A 19,965-nucleotide genomic window follows, 5' to 3' on the forward strand; every position below is an offset into this window, starting at 1 on the left:
TATAAGTTCAGCAAGTTAGTCATGTATCTAAATTCATGTTCCATGGATTTGGGTCGTGACAGACATCCCACCTGCTATCATACCCGAGATGAATATCATGCTCCAAGAGGACTACACACGGGTTGAAGTGGATTCTGCTTTGAGTCATATGGAAGCACTAAAGGCACCGAGCCCCGATGGCCTGCCACCAATGTTCTTTCAACACTATTGGCAAATCATTGGGGATGATGTATCAGAGGTGGTGCTAAACTGTTTAAACATAGGTTCAATTCCTCCATCCATAAATAAAACTTTCTTCACTCTTATTCCTAAGGTAAAAACCCAACCCTTGTGACTGGATATCACCCTATATCTGTGTAATATTCTCTATAAACTTGTATCCAAGGTTATTGCTAACAGGTTAAAAAGAATTTTACTTGTTATTATCTCAAACTCACAAAGTGCATTTCAGTCAGACAAAACTATTTCTGATAACATCTTGGTGGCATTCGAAACTCTACACCACATGAAAACTTAGAAGGCGAAAAAATTGGTTTTTATGGCATTGAAGCTTGACATGAGCAAGGCTTATGACCGGGTTGAATGGAGGTTTCTAAAAAAAATCATGGAGAAAATGGGTTTTGGTGCAAGATGGGTGAATTTAGTAATGGAGTGTATTAGTACGATGTCATACTCAATTTTGGTAAATGGGGAACCGAAGGGCGAGATTACACCATCTAGAGGAATAAGACAAGGTGACCCTCCCTCACCTTATCTTTTCTTATTGTGTTCTAAAGGTTTAAATAGGTTGATTCAGGGAGCAGTAAGGGAGGACAAGATAAGGGGATTCTCGTTGTGTAGGAATGGACCACGAATTAGTCATCTCTTTTTTGCATATGATACCTTTCTTTTTGTAGAGCGAGGATGGGTGATCTCCTTGAACTTCAAGATATTCTAAATTTGTATGAACAAGCATTCGACCAAAAAGTAAATAGAGGGAAGACGACAATCTTTTTTAGCAAAGCTGTTTCAGTGGAAAAAAGAGAGGAATTATCACACTTTTTGGGGGTTTCGGAGGCTGAAGAGTATGAGAAATACTTGGGGCTGCCATCGGTCGTGGGAAGGAATAAAAAAGAAAGCCTAAATTACATCAAAGAACAGGTGTGGAATAAATTACAAGGGTGGAAAGAACAGCTATTATCTCAAGCGAGTAGAGAGGTTCTTCTAAAGGCGGTGGTTCAAGCCATCCCAACCTTTGCCATGTCTTGTTTTAAACTTCCGGTAGGTCTATGCCATGATATTGAGATGTTGATAAGAAAATTTTGGTGGGGGCAGCGAGGGGAACAAAGGAAAATTCATTGGAGAAATTGGGAGGTGATGTGTCAACCAAAGGATCAAAGAGGCTTGGGATTCAAAGATTTGGTCAAATTTAATGAGGCAATGCTTGCCAGACAGGTGTGGAGATTACTACATGATCAGAATTCTTTGTTCTACTGTGTGTTCAAAGCAAAATATTTTCCTCATGGAACGGTGTTTGATGCAAAAAAGGCTTCCGGATCATATGCCTAGCAGAGCACATTGAAGGCTAGATCAGTCATAGTTGATGGTATGATGTGGAGAGTGGGAGATGGCTCAACAATCCGGGTTTATTGGGACAAGTGGCTGCCTGGGAAATTCCCTTCCAAGATTGTTTCACCTTAACTTGCTACACTAGGTGATGTGCGTGTCTCATCACTAATTGATCATGACACGAAGACATGGGATTATGCAAGGATAGATCACATTTTCCTACCTTTTGACACAGAGAAAATAAAAGCAATATCACTTTGTGTCATGGACCAAGCAGATTGTTTGATCTAGCCAAGAAGCAGGGATAGTGCATACTCTATAAAAATGGGTTATCAACTGCTGTGTGAAAGGGAGTTGATGGATAAAGCTTTGGTATCGGACACAGCAAACAAAAAGCTTTTCTGGAAGAGGCTTTGGAAGATGAGTGTACCTAACAAAATAGAAATTTTTCTTTGGCATGCATGTTCTGATGCACTACCAACAAGGTCCAATTTATTCAAGAGGAAGGTAGTGGGCGTCCCAACCTGTCAGCATTGCGTAAGTGGGTATGAGACTATGATGCATGCTTTATGGACTTGCCAAAATATCCATACGGCCTGAGAGTCGAGGTTTGGGTGGTTGAGGAAGGATTACCCAATGTTGGCAACATTCTCAGACCTAGTTGCACTAGTTGGACAACAGCAAAAGCAATTGGAAATCTTTGCTACTATCGCATGGTTAATCTAATGCCGGAGGAATAAATTGAGGTGCAATGAACAATGCATGCCGCTGGGTAAGATTATGGAATCAGCTGCCTCACTCCTAAGTGATTTTCAGAAACATTATAGTCATGGTGTTAGTGTACTAAGGCACCGAGATGTTAAGTGGGAACCACCAACAACAACTATAATGTGGAAAACGAATTTTGATAGGGTTATTTTTTCGGAATCTGATCAGGTCAGGATAGGGGTGGTGGTGAGGAATCAAGCAGGACAAGTCATGGCAGTGCTATCAGTCAAAAAAAAAAAAAAAAAAAACCTGCTTTAGCTGAGATCCTAGAGGCCTTAGCAGCGTGGAGGGTAGTCAAATTTATCCTTGAGTGAGGCTTTAATCAGTCTGCTTTTGAAGGTGATTCGAAGGTTATTATCAAAGCCCTCGATTACGAAGATTTTTCTTTACCTAGCGTTGGATACATTATCAAAGACATTTGGTCTATGTCAGGTTTGCTACAAACCAAGTCCTTCTCTTATGTAAGAAGGCAGGGTAACTCAGTGGCCCATGCCTTAGCTCAGAGAGCAAGGCTTTCCTTTCCTATATTAGTCTGGATGGAGGATGTTCCACTAGACATTTATCGCTTTGTTTCTTCTGACTTTTTAGTTATTTAATAAAATTGTCGATGAGTTTGGCTTCTCAAAAAAAAAAAAAAAAAAAAAGTGTGGCTGCTAGATTACCAAATAAGGTCTTTCAAGATTCTTCAATATTACAAACTAGTCTATAAATTGTGTATTGCACGAGTACTTTTCTTTATCATTAACAATTAAAATATTTAATCAATAACACAAATGAAAGCCCTTAATTTGCAAGGTTGGTAGATAAAAATCATAATAATAAAATGGGTAAATTCCAGATAACTATCCTAAGGTTTGAGGAAATACCAAACACATCCAAGACAATTAAAAAGCAACCATTTTAGTCCTTAAACATAAACACCGTTATCATGTCATTTGTTCACTCCACCTAAAACAAAAGCTGCACAGCTTTTTTTCCATTTCCAAGAATGAATGTTCAAAAAGGTACCCCACACTCATTTGTTCCCGCCAGCCTAAATACATTTTGCAAATTCTTTTTAGTGTTTATCCTTTCATTTCCATAAAGATCAAGTTCTTTACATACCAAAAACTATAACTTAGAGAAAAAAAAAAATCCAAGATTACATGCCAGAAGAGTTGAAATTACCTAGCAAAAGACCCAAGTTGCTAAAAGAAGAACCTACAAAAGAAACTAGAACAAAAATTAAATCAACTATTTTCAAGTAATTAATACTTCTTCCATTAAAAGAAGTTTAGCTATATTTTGATATCTAGAACTAATTTGTACCTTTCTTCAGAATAAAACTCGAAGAGAAGCCCTCTTTCTCTTTGCTTAGTTTGAAATTTTTTTTTGAGTGAGAGTTGAAATTCTAACTCTGATGAAGTCTAAAAAGAGCCATTGAACCAATTGACTTGGGTTATTTTCTTCTAGTTTATATTAAGAGCCCTTTGTTGCTCTTGGGAAGAGCAAAAATGCTGAAAACGTGTTGGACTCAAATGTGAGAATTTTGGCTTGGCGGGAACAGATGGTGTGGGGTACATTTTCTGAACTTGTTGCCTTGGAAAAAAAAAAAGGCATTGTGCAAATTTTGTTTTCTGTAGTGAACAAATAGCTTGTAACGGCGTTTGTCTTCTAGGACTAAAATGGTTGCTTTTTAATTATCTTGGATGTGTTTGGTATTATCCCAAACCTCAAGGTAATTATCTAGAATTTACCCTAATAAAATTGTTAAGTTACTAGAATTGAATTTAAGATCTCCTGCTTTAATATTATGTTAAATTATTGATTTTTTCAAAAGTTTAAATTGATAGAAAATGGTGAATTTAATAATTTAATCATAATTTTAACAAAAATTTAATAGGATAATGGGTTAGATTGTACTATTATATTATTTATTTTTAAAATATATGAGTAATTTTTTTTTCTTAGAAAATGTATGAGTAAATTTAAATGTATAATGTAAACTAAAGTGCCTCAAGTTGCAATTGCCATTCACCATACAATTCGATTTTCCACTTATTGTGATTTAATTTCATGCTAAAGTTCTCAATGATAAACTTCTTGTTACCCAATTATTTATTTATTATTAATTCAATCTTTTTAAATCACATGAACCGAATAAAAAATATCAATTTTCACTATATCAAAGTTTGCACCAAAACTCTAACAAAATTGAAAATAAGATTTTAACTTGTAATGATTCATAGTGAAATAAAATTGCTGTTGTTACAACTTGAACCATGAAAATCATAATTACTGTCAATCCAACTTTCATTTGATTTATCAATCAAGCACTTTTAGTGAATGGGAATGGGTTTGTGATGATTTTGAAGTGTCCAATTATTTTTCAAAATATAGTTTTGTTAGTCACTAAAGGAATGCCATAAATTAGAAATACTATCTTATCTATAAAAATAATATAAAAAAGAAGTATGAAAAAGCATCTAGCCAATAACTCAATAGAGAGAAGACCTCATTATTCTTCAGCCATAGCACTCCCCAAGAAATTAAGGAGTATATACAGCACCGTTTTGGAGCGGACGTCATCAAGCAGCATGAAACCTACTTGGGATTACCTTCCCTAGTTGGTAGATCTAAGAAAAACACCTTTCATGCATTAAAAGAGAGGCTGGACAATAAACTCTCCAGGTGGAAAGAAAAGATGCTCTCACAAGAAAGGAAGGAAATCCTCATCAAAGCAGTGGATCAAGTCATCCCTACTTATACAATGAGTGTCTTCAGGCTACCGGATACCTTGTGTGATGAGTTAACTAGCATGGTTCGTACTTTTTGGTGGGGATAGTCCAACAACAAAAATAGGATGGCATGGTTGAGCTGGGATAAGATGTGTGCACCTAAAAAGGATGGGTGGCTTGGCTTTCAAGACATTCGTGCTTTTAACTTGGCACTTCTGTCAAACCAAGGCTGGCGTTTACAAACAAACACACACTCACTGGTATACCGTGTTCTCAAAGCTTGTTATTTTCCTAATAGTGATTTTCTCCATGCAAAGCTTGGCCGACAACCTTCCTATGCATGGTGAAGCCTCATGGCAGCCTAACACATTGTCGATGTTGGTCACCGTTGGCAGGTGGGAGATGGCACTACTATCCGAGTGTGGAGAGACAAATGGATCCCACAACCATCTACTTTTCGCGCTATCACCTTGCCAAATATGATCCACATTGATTCCACGGTCACCAAGCTTATCGATGAAGTGACAGGTGAATGGAAGGCTGCTTTGATCAAGCAGATTTTCCCCAGACCATTCTAAGCAACCAAAGGAGCCATCGACGTACTCATGACCGCATGGTTTGGGCCTATACACCTAAAGGAAGCTTCATGATGAATAGCGCCTACAAAGTGGCCATCACTATGCCACCAAATACCACCACGGAGGGTGCCTCGACCAATGATATGATGAGACGGTTTTGGTGAAAATTTGGAGCCTTGATATCCCTAACAAACTGATAACTTTTGCATGGAAAGCAAGCCGCCACATCCTCCCTACGAAGGTAAACCTTTGCCGTCGCGGAGTGATTGATAATGCCACCTGTAAAGCATGCGATTGGGTTGAAGAAACAAGTGGACATTTGTTTTGGGATTGCACTAAGGCACATGAAGTATGGTTGGCCACAGGAATACTTTTGATGCTAGGGGTGTCAGCTTCAAGGATTTTATTGATCTTCTCTAGTACCTAATCTTTGTGCAGCACATGGGAAATGACTTGGTCGAGCTCATTATCACAGCGGCATGGTGCATGTGGTACAACCGCAACAAGACAAGGCTTGGCTCCACCAGACAGACCTACCATGAGATTATCCACAAAGCTCGCTCCATCCTCGATGACTTCCAACTAGCTCACCCTGCTCAGCCTCTTTTCAAGGAACAAGCGGATCCTCGTTGGATTCCACTATCACACCCATGGTACAAAGTTAACATCGACGCTGCAATCTTTTCAGACCTTCACACAATCGGCATCGGGGTTATAATATGTGACCATGAGGGATCGGTGATAGCCGCTTTGAGTAAGCACTTACCACTACCGCTGGGTCCATTGGAGGCGGAAGCAAAAGTCGCAGATGAAGCGGTCTCCTTTGCATGGGACGTTAGGGTGAGGGAGGTGATATTTGAGACGAACTCGAAGGTGGTCTCTAATGCCCTACGTGGTACCATTACACCCCAAGTCTCAGTTATGGATATCATTGGAGGAACTCTTCATCGACTGCAAGCCTTTCGACGAACTCAGTTTCAACATGTGAATCAGGAAGCTAACCAGGTAGCACATACTTTAGCGCGACATGCTAAAGGAATTAGTGAATTTGTTACTTGGATAGAGGAGAGCCCACCCTTCCTTGAACCCCTTGTGTTTCGGGAAGCTATGTAACTTATCCTCTTCTTTTTTTCAATAAAGTTTCAGTATTTCTCATAAAAAAAAAAAATATATATATATATATATATATAGGGTTAGGATTAAGTTACACCTGATGTAACTCTAAACAGTATTACACCACTCAATAACTTGTTATTGAATTCATATTTTGGAAATCTTACCGTTGGATTACATGTTCTATATGTTTTTAACATGCATGCCGATTTTCATTTTAATCGAATATTATTTACCATTTCATCCATAAACAAATTTTTTATGCATTATTTTAAACTACAAACACTTGAATTTAAATAATTGATTGATGACATGACTATTGATATTCGATTACCTTGAAATTTTGCAAGTATAGAGAATATATGAAGATAATGTAATCCAACGATATAACTTGAACCCAACTCACATATATATATATATATATATATATTAGAGAGAGAGAGAGAGAGAGAGAGAGAGAGAGAGAGAGAGAGAGAGAAAAGAAGTATAAAAAAAAAAAGGCCGGTCAAAGGCTTTCGTTTGTGGACCTTGGTTTTCATTTGTGGATCTTGGATCTCGAAAGGGCTTTTGTATTTAGGATTATTGATTGCTGGTGTATGAAAAAACAATAAAAAATGTGAAATGGTGGAAAACATTGGAAATCATTAAAGACTAATTTTTTGAAAATGTTAGAAAGAAAAAAAAATCCTGTAATTGTTATAATGATCTTAGGCTCGTCTAAATATCACTGTCAATTTGTAAAATGGTGTTTGTTTCAATGAAATCATTCGAATTATTGAAAAGAAATATTGAATTTGAATCTAAAAAATAATAATAATAAATTTTGGGTATGTAATATTATATCAATTTTTTTTGTTAAAAAAAATCCTTTGACTTTGCTCCATAGTCAAACAGAGAGATGCAAACTAGTTTTTGTGCGTGTGTTTTTTTTTTTCATAAAATTTCATTTTCCAAGGAAATGAAGAGATGCTGGTTGTGCATATAAAGGAGAAAGATGACAAAAAAAAAAAAAAAAAAAACATAAAATAATTAGTTTTTTTGTTTTTGTTTTTTTACGTAGTCAAAAGTCAAAACATAGTTTTAGGGATGTGACATTTTACGAACAGTTGAGCATGACACATGGAAGGAAGAGCTTAAATCCAAACAATACATAATAGTAGTTATTTTAAACGTTGATTGCAATTTAGTCTTTTTAATTAATCGAAGCTTACTTTTTTCCTTTTTGAGTTTAAAGTTTAAAAAAAATCAATTTTAAAAAATTGTCACCAATCTTAGTGCCCGTTTGGTTCTACTTTAAGGGCCCAAAATGTGTGTTCACTAACTCAATTTATGAAAATACGTGTTTAGTAACAAATTTTAAAACCACATTATCTCCCTAAAATTGGGTTTTTCTGCGTTTTCATGTGGCAGCCTTTAAGCTACAAATGCGTTAGTTCAAAACATAAATGATACCGTTGTAAAGTACATCTATTTCCTTAATTTGCCCTCAATTTTTTCTTAAAAACCCAACTTTACCCCTCTATTATATAGATAAAACACTTAAAGTGGTCAACCCAAATCTCACAATCTCACAAGTTTCTCTTTGTAGGAGCTCCTATGTGCTGCTACTCCTTTGGTTCCTTTCCCTTTAGCAATACTGTATGGGCCAAAAATTAAAGGGCCCAAAAATGAATTGGGCTTGGACTAAGGTCCACAACAATTAATTTGTAGAGAGAGGATTTTGGACCAAGAGTTGAACTTCTAATAATAATTATTATCTAAAGGTTGAAGTATAACAAGTGATTGGAAAAATAATTGATAATAAAAAGCAAATTTGTTTATTTCATCATCATCGGGATGACCGATGAGCCTTTAACACTTAGCGAAAAGTAAGATTGAACACTAGTCAACTATGTTTTCTATTCCCTCTCTCTCTTGGTTAGGATCTGATCCCTTTTCATTGGGGGTCTCTTCCCTTTTATAGTACCCTAGCCTTGATCTTGGCCCTCCACTTAGATGGTTGTTAATTCTCTATGAAGAGACTTGTCGTCTCGTCCTTCCTTTTGAGGCTGTGTTGAGTAAGTAATAGGCTGTGATGATACTGTTCAGGCGTCATTTGGTCATTAATGCGGCAAACTTGATTGGTGTAGTACATTTAATGCAAAGGTGATGACAACCTTTCTGGAAAGTTTCCCCTTCTTCTTATCCACATTGGCTACTGCCATCTTCCTCAGATCAGCATCCTCGACTCTGTGTAGACTCCTTCCTAGTTTCTTTGGATGGTCAATGTCTGAGCACCTTCTTTGGGCTAGTTGCTTCTTCGATCAGATCTTCTTTTTGGTCAATTCGTGCCCGCTTGACTTAGGTGAGTAGATGGTTGGGCTTTTAGGCTCCTCGAATCAAGCACAATGGGTTCAATCTTTCTAACCTCCCACAATTATTATTATTATTACTTCCTCCGTCTCACTTTTTTTGTCCTGTTTAAAAAGTCAAACTTTTTAAGGGAGCATCATTTATTATCTTGTCTGTCTTTTAAAAATATATAAGTTTCCAAAACTATCCTTAAAAAATTTATCAAAAAATTGAATTAGTAAATTAATAGGGGTATAATTGGAACATTAATAAATTAATGACTTTTATTTTTAGAAATAGGACAATATTTTGGGACATCTCAAAATGGAATAGAGGACAAAAAAAGTGGGACGAAGGGAATGTTAAGAAGAAGAAGAAGTTGATACTAAAAGTATGAAATAAACTCCTTTATATATATATAATTTGTTATTTTTGATAATTTACAACACAAATCAGCAATTTTATAAGTGTTAATCAAATACTTAACTTTTTCAAAAACCATTTTTTGACTACTTTTACCAAATACTCTATTTAAAAATAAATTAAAAAAACCTTAGTTTTACACCACACTTTTTAAAACCACAACTTCTTCAAAATGCATTCAACCAAAAAAAAAAACTTCAAAATGCACAAATTAAAAAAGTTGAATCAAACTCACAGCAACAATTTAAGTTGGGCAAGCCCAAACATTGTCATACCATTACCAGGCCCATTCTTTAAAACTCAAGTTCAGGCTGGCTAATAAACTCTGTACACGTTGCAACATTTCATTCGTTAATTTTAAATAAACAACCAATCAAAGCAGGGTCCACACCACTTTGAAACCAGATTACACCACACCGTATAACTCCTTGATCTCTGGAAAAGGCACAAACAAAAGCTTTTTCCATTCCATTTCATTTCACATTTCACTTCCAGAAGAAAGGCATATATATAGCACAGTAGTAGTCTCTGAGTTCTCAAACAAAGTCGAACCGTGAGTTGTTTCTTCATTTCCATTGAGAAATGGCTACGTTCTTCTTCAAGAGGCTCGCTAGAGCTACTCCGATTGCACTCAACAATGCATTGTCTTTTGGAGGAGCCAACAAGACCAAGTCTGGCTTCAGTGGGTTTCGGATACCCATTGGCGCAATCGCAGCCGTTTCTGGTGGAATCTCCTACTACTACTGCTTTTCCTCGTCGAATTTGGTATTTTCTCTTTGTAATTCCATCTGGGTTTTCTTCTAATTGGTCTTTGGTCATGTAATGAGCACTGGCTGTTTGTGTTTTTTTTTTTTTTTTTGGCTTATGGCTCTGAATTCCGATTGGTCTTGAAATGAAAGGCAGACCCAGTTGCTGATTTTGTGTGTGTGTAAAATGTTGTGGTGAACTCACTTGGGTTTTTGAAGTTGAAATGGTTAGCGAGGGTTTTGGATGTTTTGGAATAAAAAAGAGAGGGTTTTGGATATTTGGAGTAATTGGGTTGGTTCAAGTTGATGTGAATAGTTTTTGGTCAAACTGATTGACTGATTTTTTTAATTTTTTTTATGCTGTGAATTTTGGAAGTGATGGGCAATGCTGTGAAATTTTATAAGAGTGTATCTATTTGTGAACAACTATGGATATAAATATACACACATTGCATTATAAGAACTAAAGGAAATAGATTTAGCTTACAATTAGAACTTTTAAGCATTACTTTGAAGAGGAAGGACTTTTTTTAAAATAAATAAAATAAAAAATAAAAGTGGCATTCTTCATTTAATGATTTTTAAATTTATGCACAACTCATGTGCCCACATGGGATTGAATCATCCACGGATCTGTATTGGGCTTTATGTACTTCAAATTTATTTGGAGGAATTCACAGGGTATCAGTTTGAGTTCCCTAATGGTATTATCATAATGTGATATCTTTGTGCCTCGGAAAGAAATCCATCGCTGCTAATTTTATGAGCTGATTGTATCTAAATATTTCAACTTGATTGTTCTTATGAAGTTTGAAGTGAGTGAATGCAGACTGAGAAACCGATCCACTTGACTGAATGAACTCATTATACTCGATTTATTCTTTCATACTCATTATGTGGTTTTATGATGAAATAGTTTTATTAGATTTTGGTATACCTTATATGACCCATATATGCTAGTATTCTATAATGGTTGTGCTTTTCTTTACAGGCTCATCTAGATCAAATCAATGAAGAGGCAGGTCCAAAAGTTGGTGAGTTTTAGCAAACTTATAACAAAGTTGTAGAAAGGGCTTGCTTGGAGCTTCTCAACATTAATTTTGAAATTATGAAAAATTTTCTATTTCATATAATTATTAAGCTTTCAACATTTTGCAAATTGTATCATACAGCTGCATATTCCCTGGAGTGCCTGATACAGGATATTTTACCCTTTATTATACTGTGTAAGCTAAATGATCTTTTTGTTAATTTTCAGCGCTCAATTCAGATAAATGGATTGAATTTAAGTTGCAAGACACTGCAAGGGTCAGCCATAATACTCAACTATTCAGGTAATATAATATTTGGTCAATTTCTTTTATATTTTTTTGAAGATCAGCCAGAGAGTAATCACCTTGTTGGGTGAAAAATCTTTTCTTAGAAATCACATGATCAGTTTGAAAGCGAAAGTACTCAATAGTTTAAAGGTAATGTAGCTGAGAGAAACAATTTAGACTATGGTTTTATGGCTTATGTCAATTTTAAGCTACTCATCAAAATTAAGCCCAATTGTTAATATAATTAACCAATTGAGATATGCATTGATAGATAAACCACACAAAAAATCCCAATCACAATACAAGTACCCCAAACACACCGAATTATTTACAGAGAGAAAAACCCAAAAACTGGGCAAACAACTCTCTGGGGCCTTTAGCACCAAACGATCCACTAAACAAGAATAGTTGGTATACAAAACACTTACAAAACCCTTTAAGCTAAGTAATGACTATGTACTTGAGCCGCCAGCTCTTGCTAGCAACCGATTCCTTGAATCCTTTTTTCTTGTTAGTCAGTGGATCCACAAGTTGAGCTGCCAACTGTGCAATCAAGTCTCATTGATCACTTTAAGGCCTCTTAAAGATTTGGAATTGTTCCATTGATTCTCCAGCACCAATCAGCACGCAAGAATCTCAAGAATTTAGGTGTGTGTGGTATAAACTCTCCTCCTCTCAAGGAATTTGGAATTTGGAATTTGGAATTATAGAGAGGGTGAAGATATAGAGAACAAAATGGGCTTTGCTCTAGGGTTTTGGTTGCACTCTAGGTCTTCAATATCTGGGTGTTCTCTCTAGAAAATTTGTGTGAAATGATGGCTATATAGTGAGGTTTATGGATGGGAAAAGCATAAAAGAAATAACAAATTTCTCTCAGGTTCTAGCAATCTCAGTAGACAAAGTGTGAGAGGCGAGATTGCTGTTCAACAGTTTTTCAAATTGAGCAACTTGCCTGACAATATCGTGTGAACTTGTAATCTTGCTTGAACAAGATTGTGTAGACTTCACTTCCAACTTTAGCTCTTCACCTCTTCAACCAATTACACAATAATCCCACTAAGAGTACAAATTGCAGTGATGAATTGTTAAAATTCAGTATTTGGGTAGCCAATAAAGCTCTAATTCAAATGGCACTTATTTTTCTCTTAATAATAAGAATGGATGCAGAGTGAGGTTTTGGTTTCAAAACCCACCTGGTGTGTATGTAACTTACCAAAAAAAAAAAAAAGTATTTGGGTGTTTTGCAACAGCTAGTCATTCTTGCCTTTTCAGAAATATTCTTCACTTAGGGTAGCATTCAGGTGGTAAAATTTGATGTGCCCATTTTATTTTTCTTGGCATCCAGATCTCAGGTTGTTTAATTTGGCATATTGCATTTTGAGGATAAAATATATATGAGATCATTTGAAGAAACCTTGGAATTCTTAATTTTGTGTTAAACCAAAAAAAAATAAAGTCATTGGAGTGCTATCAAAAGTACTGTACACTCATTTTTTTGACCATGTAGGTTCTAAGTTTTTAGTGTGGCTACTTGGGCAAGAATGTTCAATGTAACTTATTAATAATTTTTCTTCTTTCACATGGTAGGTTTTCATTTGATCCTACTGCCAAGTTGGGTCTAGATATTGCTTCATGCATCCTTACAAGGTATGTTTTGCTGTCTGTGATGAGCGAACTTTTTGGTAAAAAAAAAAAGTTGGAGTCGGAAGAAGTCTGCCTCTAAATTGATTGTCTTGATGCATTCCTGTCACTGTAGGGCTCCAACAGGACAAGATGCTGAAGGAAAACCAAAATATGTCATACGCCCGTAAGTCTTCCACTCTTCCTGTTCTTTTTGATAAGATTCTTGATCTGAACTTTTTCTCCCAGTCTATTGTATATGATTGTGTAACATTCAAGTTTATTGTTTTCTTAGATGTAACTATATACAGTGAGGTTTATACTCTTTAAACTGCATATGCATTTTCAAATACATACATTCTCATGCCCTCTATATATTGATAAGCTCAACATCTTCTATTATTAGTTGCATAGTTTTCAGTTCTTACAATATATGAACCTCGAAGGTAAGTTAATTAGTCCTGACAACATTAAGGGATGAATGTGATGTCCAACTTTTCAATTCAGACCATTCAGCTTCTTATTGACTCTCTCTCTCTCTCTCTCTCCTCCCAACTCCCAACTCTTCCCTTCAAGTCTATGATTTTTTTTTTTTTTTTAATTTACAAAAGACCATATACTAGGGTCTGTTTGGATACAGTTTACTTTTCTGAAAATTGAAAACTGAAAACACTGTAGCAAAATAATTTTTAAATGTGTGAATAGTATCGTGGGACCCATTTTCAATATTTTTTTCCCTCAATAAAATGGTTGTGGGTCCCATAAACAGTGCATAAATAGTGCACTTTGTCTCCTAATATGTGTTTATTACCTATTAAAAAAAATAAAAGAGATCCATAAGAGTGACCTCTATTCTTGTTAAGGAGTTATTTTATGGCTTAAAGCACCCAAGATTCACTACTGTTATTGTATTTATTAAAAAAAAGATTCATTATTCTTATTGTGATTTTGAGTATAAATATCATCTAAGCATTGATAACTTAATTCTTATCTGAAATACTAACAAATAATTCTTTTAGGGACCTACCAGATATTATGCTAAATAAAAAAATCATGTCAAGTTAACTTCATAGATTCATTTTTATTTTTCTTGTGCTCATTTTATGTTCATTCAAGGAACAAGACTTTTTGATATATTTATACTGTTTGTGTCTGCAAATCAGAATTTTCTCTTCAGCCATCTTTTGAATTGTAGCCTGTGTACCACCAATGAGCTGTTGCTCAACTGACACTTCCTTCTCCCACAATAATGGGATGGATGGAAGGTGAGGTCGTGAATTCAAGACTTATTTTATTGGGTATGTGTAGCTTACCAATAATAATAACTAAATAAATAATTGTAACCTGCATACCTCAGAGTCTCAGACACTTATTTTCATATTTTCAATATTTGAAATGGTTCTTCTAACTATCCTGTTTTCGCCATCTTCTGGTTTTCAGTTGTTTGGGAATTATAAACTTCATAGACATTTTATCTTTTGCTAGAAATCTTTAAGGAAATAAAATTTCAATTTCAAATACAATCCTACCAAGATCTTTGTAGTCAACTGGCAACTCTTAGTGTTTTTAATAGAGATGTCCAGAGTTCAAATATGCCCTCCCCTATTATAACGATCAAATTATATGAAAAAGAAAAAAAGAAGGTACGATCCTATGGGGAGTGGAAAAGTATCTATGTTACATGCATTGTTTCGATGTTGCGGAAGAAATAATTTAAGCTGCTATAGTTGAAGACATGCTTTTCTAGGGCAAGTCTGTTACAAGTTGTAAATGCATTGTTTCTTGTTTTGAAATCTCTACCTTCTCTATTTGAACTGTATATGTGATTTTTTTTTTCTTCCTTTTTTTTTTACTTGATATTATCACAAAACTTGATTGTTTCTTAATGATAAATTACTGATTGTCTCAAAAGTTTAAGTTGTTAGGAAATTGTGAATTTAATTATTTAACTATAATATTTTAACACTCCCCATTATGCATGGGCTCAGATTTCCCCTTATTAAATGAGACCCAACATGTGGGAATTAGAACTTTTTAAATGGGTGGTAGAGTGGAGACCTGTTTTGAATTCAAGACATCTGTTAGGGTGTTGGCAAGGCAGGTTTGGTTGTTATTGAAATGGTTATATATGGTCCATTAGTAGACGTTTTGAAGATATTGAGAGATCTATTCCAGACCTCAAGCTATTCTTTTTTAGAACTTTATTGGATTAGTTGTTTGCTTTGCAAAAACAATCATTCCCTTCTTTTATTGATTTCCTAGATTCTTGCAATTTTTGTATTTGATTTGTTGACCCCTTGTACACTCCCTGTGTACTAGGGTATTCCTTTTTGATATAAATAAAACTCATTACTTATCAAAAAAAAAAAATCATTTAACCATAATATTCTAACACTTTATCTTGTTGTCCTGGTTGCCTGGATTACTGTGTAAAGTATTTTAATACCAGACTTGTTAGACTTGGATGCATTAGACATTATGACCACTGTAATTTGATAGATTAGGAGTGTTTTCTACTCTTTTGGCAAAAGCCAGGCCCAATGATGAAAGAGGTGCATAGTTCCCCATTAAGGTTCATGTCAATTGACCATGTCTTAATATGAAATCATTAGATGGTGATCATTTACTTGACATGTTGGCCTTTTCTTATTTGGTTCCTGGGCATTTGTGGAGCTAACTTGATGGGTTCTGTTTTCAGGTATACTCCTATATCAGATCCAGATGCTAAGGGATACTTTGATTTATTAATCAAGGTTTGCTCTCAGTAATGGGATTACTTAATTTTTGGCATTGTCTACTTCTGCTTGCACTTTGAAAATGTCCTTCTTTATACATGTAATGCTCCTAATCTGAATTACTTTCATGGTTTTCCTTTTAAATTGTACCAGGTGTATCCAGAAGGAAAAATGAGTCAGCATTTTGCGAGCTTAAAACCTGGTGATGTAGTTGAAGTCAAAGGGTAGATTCTTCATGTCCATAACTATTAGCAGATAATATGCTTTATATTATCTTCATGGGAAGCTTTCATTTTTTGCAGGCCCATTGAGAAGCTTAGATATAGTCCCAATATGAAGAAACACATTGGCATGGTAAGAGAAGTTTTTTAGAAGTTAGATTTAATTTGTCAGATTTGAAGATAGCTCTGGCTATTCATCTCAGCCATGTCCTCTATCTATGGTGTGCCATTTATGTACAATTGAATCTATAGGGGAATGGTAGTGCTAGGCTGCAACGTTTATCTGCAAAGTACTTATTGTAATATGGAATTTTGTTGAAGTTTAATTAATATGTATGGTCACCTTTATCTGAATTTAATTGTATCTTGTTCTTTCAGATTGCTGGAGGCACAGGCATTACTCCAATGCTTCAGGTTATTGAGGCTATACTGAAAAATTCTGATGACAACACTCAGGTGAGTTGTGTGTCTATCTTATTGTTTTCCTTTTAATCGCAACTGGCATTTCTTTTCTTGATAGGCAGATTGCCTATGCTCTGTGTCTCTGTGTGTGCGAGTGCATGTACATGTGTGGGTGCACATGTGCATGTGCATACGCGTGTGTGCCCCAATTTTGGTTTTAAAGACATTAGGATTTTTTTATGCACATCCATAAGTGGCAAGGTCATTAGTTTTTGTAGATTTAAGCATGTTTTGTCACTCTTATATGTATATCCTTTTCAATAAAACTATGTAAGATTAAGCTTGAGGCTTTCTATTCTTGCAGGTATCACTGCTTTATGCTAATGTCTCCCCGGATGACATTTTGCTGAAACAGAAGCTTGATGTACTTGCAACTAGTCACCCAAATTTAAAGGTACGGTTATTTCAGAATGTAATTACTCTTGCTGATTTGTCCAAATTGCATATTTTTCTTAAATGAATACGGCTTATTTTGTGGGGACAAATATTCCAGGTATTCTACACTGTTGATAATCCCTCAAAGAGTTGGAGAGGAGGTACAGGTTACATATCAAAGGATATGGCCATCAAAGGCTTACCTGGTCCTAGTGGCGATACTCTAATCCTTGTGAGTGTTGCTTTGATGCTCCAGTGTTTCAACTTTCACATGCTTATCTATTTTATCATGATATGGCATCATCATAAACCAGCAATGGAAAGCCATTCCAAATGTCTTTTCATTTTGTCCAGTATAAAACAAAGTGGTGAGAGAGAAATACTGGAAAACAGAAATACATATAATCCAAACCAATTAGTCTGGAAAGGCTCATGGAGCTGGCCCAATCAGATGGAATTAAAGCTTTGTTGAGTTCAGTTCTGTACATATTGTATTTGAAGAATAAAAAGACTATTCTACTAAGAAGCATGGACACTTCAAAGCCCCCAGTGTGTCTGTGTTCAACATGTGGACATGCTGGTGACACTCTTGCATGTGTGTCCTCATTGTGTAGGGAGTGTAAAAAAAAGTTCTTTACTTTTATATATGTTTTAAAGATTTGATAGTTCCTTATTTTGAAAACTTAGAATATGCCTATAAATAAATAAATAAAATATACCTAAAGATATAAATATTAAGTAATTAATTAATTTTTGTATCCCCACCGTATCATGTCCAAACTTTATAAGATTGTCATGTTTCTATGTCTCATGTTGTGTCATATCCATGTTGATGCTTCTTAGGTATTCTGTTATCTAGTTTGTTGCTTCCTCCTCTGGTTTGAAACATGACTAAAATCACCAATCTTGCGAGACAATTTTTGGATCAATTGGTAATGCCACTTATAATACTCTATTTGAGATCTAAGGTAAGATAACCATTTGAGTAACAAGCCAATCTGTGCATGAGTTGGTTTCCTTCACAGTGAATGAGAAGTGCATTTGTTCTAATTGTCCGCTGCTGCTTTAGACTTAAGACTGATATAGAACGTTTCAATACCACTCCTTCCAAACCAGATTAAGGCCTTAATTCTGATACCCAGGTTTGACAATTCCAAACCAAATTATCTCAACCTTTAAACTTGCACTAGAATAGTGAAATTATTCTTTTGAACATATGTCCACTCTGTTCTCACAAGGGCGGTGCCATTTGTGTTACTATAGTAGAATTATTGAATATCTAATGTGTCCTACAAGAATTTCTTTTCTTTTTCTCTTTTTCTTTTTCCCTCTCTTTATTTTTCTACTACCATATGAGGTTTCTTGTGACAAAATCTCAGTATAGCAGAAGCACTTTTAATATTTGAAAGTATTCACTTAAAACAGATTATGGAATGGAAATGTGGCCCCTGGTGATTGCCAAACCTTGTTTCATGTTCATGTTATTGTTATCTAATTTGTTTTTAATATTTCCTTTGAATTGGGACAGAGATCGGGATATGCTTTTCTTACTTATTGTTCTACTCCTTGAATGACTTTCTACGGTTTGTTCAGGTATGTGGTCCCCCTGGAATGATGAAACATATATCTGGTGACAAGGCTAAAGACTACTCACAAGGAGAGGTATGAGAGAGCATTTTCTGTTGGTTTTTGCTCTCCAACATTTGCTAAAACGTTTGTTAACTTGAGTTCTCTTCTCATTATCTTTATTGCAGCTGACTGGCTTACTGAAAGAACTTGGGTATACTGAGCAAATGGTTTACAAATTTTGAATCAGGCAATTTAGCATCTGAAGCATTTGTGCATTCACTTCAAATTTTGAGTTGTACAAGTTTTTTCCTGAAGAAACGTTGGCAGCTTGAACTTGAGCAAAACATCGAATAAATTTGCCAGTGATATTCAATAGAAATAATGCATTGTGAGAGCTCACACTAACTTGCATTTTACTTTTGAGGAACCTTGCAAAATCTCTGTGCCTGTATGATTTTTTTTATTTTTTTATTTCTTGTACTTGTTGATATTGGAGGAAAAATAAGTGAAATAGAAAGAAACGAAAGTTTTTGAGGAGGTAGGATTAAAAATGGAATGAGTAGATGATAGTTAAGATTTATTCAAGATTAATGAGGGAACATATTCATTAATGCTTGTTTATGATTTCTCTTATAAGTTGTATGCTGTTGACGATACAACAGAGGAAAAATAAAGGAAAAGGAAAGAATGAAAGATTTCAAGGAACTATATAATTTAAACTATTGAATATATATATATATATATATATATATATATATATAGCCCACTCCCTTATATGTAACCGAACAATAAAATAATTTCTTAACCTTTTTACTTTGTTTTTAGTTGGTAGTGTTCAACGGTCGAATCAGAGTGGTTTTTGGGGATTCTTGAGCTGCGTTGAGGACCTCACCATGGCCAATCAGTCTTACTGGACGTTGGTTTTTCGGTATATAGGTGGTGGTTTCATGGCGGCTTGGTGATTGATTGCCACGAAGAACCGTAAGAGAAAGATCTGAAAATTTCATACTCAAAAATCGCCAAAAATTTCAATCAAAACACAAAATCAACCCACATACCAAAATCCACATCAATCAAAACCCACAATCACATATCAAAAACCACAACAATCAAAACCCAAAACAAATCAAACCCAACAAGGTAAGAGATCTGACTAGGACTCACCTTTGGGAGATTGTGAATAGCCCTATTTTTAGCCACAATGAATTTGAATTCTAAATGCCTATGTTAGAAACACTAGGTACTAATTAAGTTACAACTTATAAGGCTCTAGGTATATTATTATTCTTTTCTTAGTAATCAAGTTACAACTAATAGAACTTCAAAATACCTATTGTAGGAGGCAAAATTAAGCCAATTACAATTTATCATGTCAAAATTTATTGATATATTCAAAATTTACTTGTCATTAAATTAATTAAATAAAATGTTGTCATGTAT

General features: G+C 35.1%; 1 protein-coding gene across 1 annotated transcript; it reads left to right on the forward strand.

Moving 5' to 3' along the window:
• Nucleotides 1-9,908: 9,908 nt before the first annotated feature.
• Nucleotides 9,909-19,105, forward strand: LOC115977041 (NADH-cytochrome b5 reductase-like protein). Its single transcript, XM_031098672.1, has 13 exons — nt 9,909-10,243; nt 11,216-11,258; nt 11,483-11,558; nt 13,131-13,190; nt 13,300-13,350; nt 15,862-15,916; nt 16,052-16,122; nt 16,201-16,252; nt 16,498-16,575; nt 16,886-16,975; nt 17,075-17,188; nt 18,550-18,618; nt 18,711-19,105. Exons 1-13 carry the CDS (start codon nt 10,061-10,063, stop codon nt 18,765-18,767), a joined length of 999 nt encoding a protein of 332 aa, XP_030954532.1. The 5' UTR covers nt 9,909-10,060; the 3' UTR covers nt 18,768-19,105.
• Nucleotides 19,106-19,965: the final 860 nt, after the last annotated feature.

This window comes from Quercus lobata, chromosome 2 (genome assembly GCF_001633185.2).
Source record: "Quercus lobata isolate SW786 chromosome 2, ValleyOak3.0 Primary Assembly, whole genome shotgun sequence".
Taxonomy (NCBI): Eukaryota; Viridiplantae; Streptophyta; class Magnoliopsida; order Fagales; family Fagaceae; genus Quercus; species Quercus lobata.

Coding starts and splice junctions, on each gene's coding strand:
- LOC115977041 (XM_031098672.1), top strand. CDS start 10,061: ATGGCTACGTTCTTCTTCAAGAGGCTCGCTAGAGCTACTCCGATTGCA. Junction 17,189..18,549: donor GTGGCGATACTCTAATCCTT/GTGAGTGTTGCT, acceptor CGGTTTGTTCAG/GTATGTGGTCCCCCTGGAAT. Junction 18,619..18,710: donor AAGACTACTCACAAGGAGAG/GTATGAGAGAGC, acceptor TCTTTATTGCAG/CTGACTGGCTTACTGAAAGA.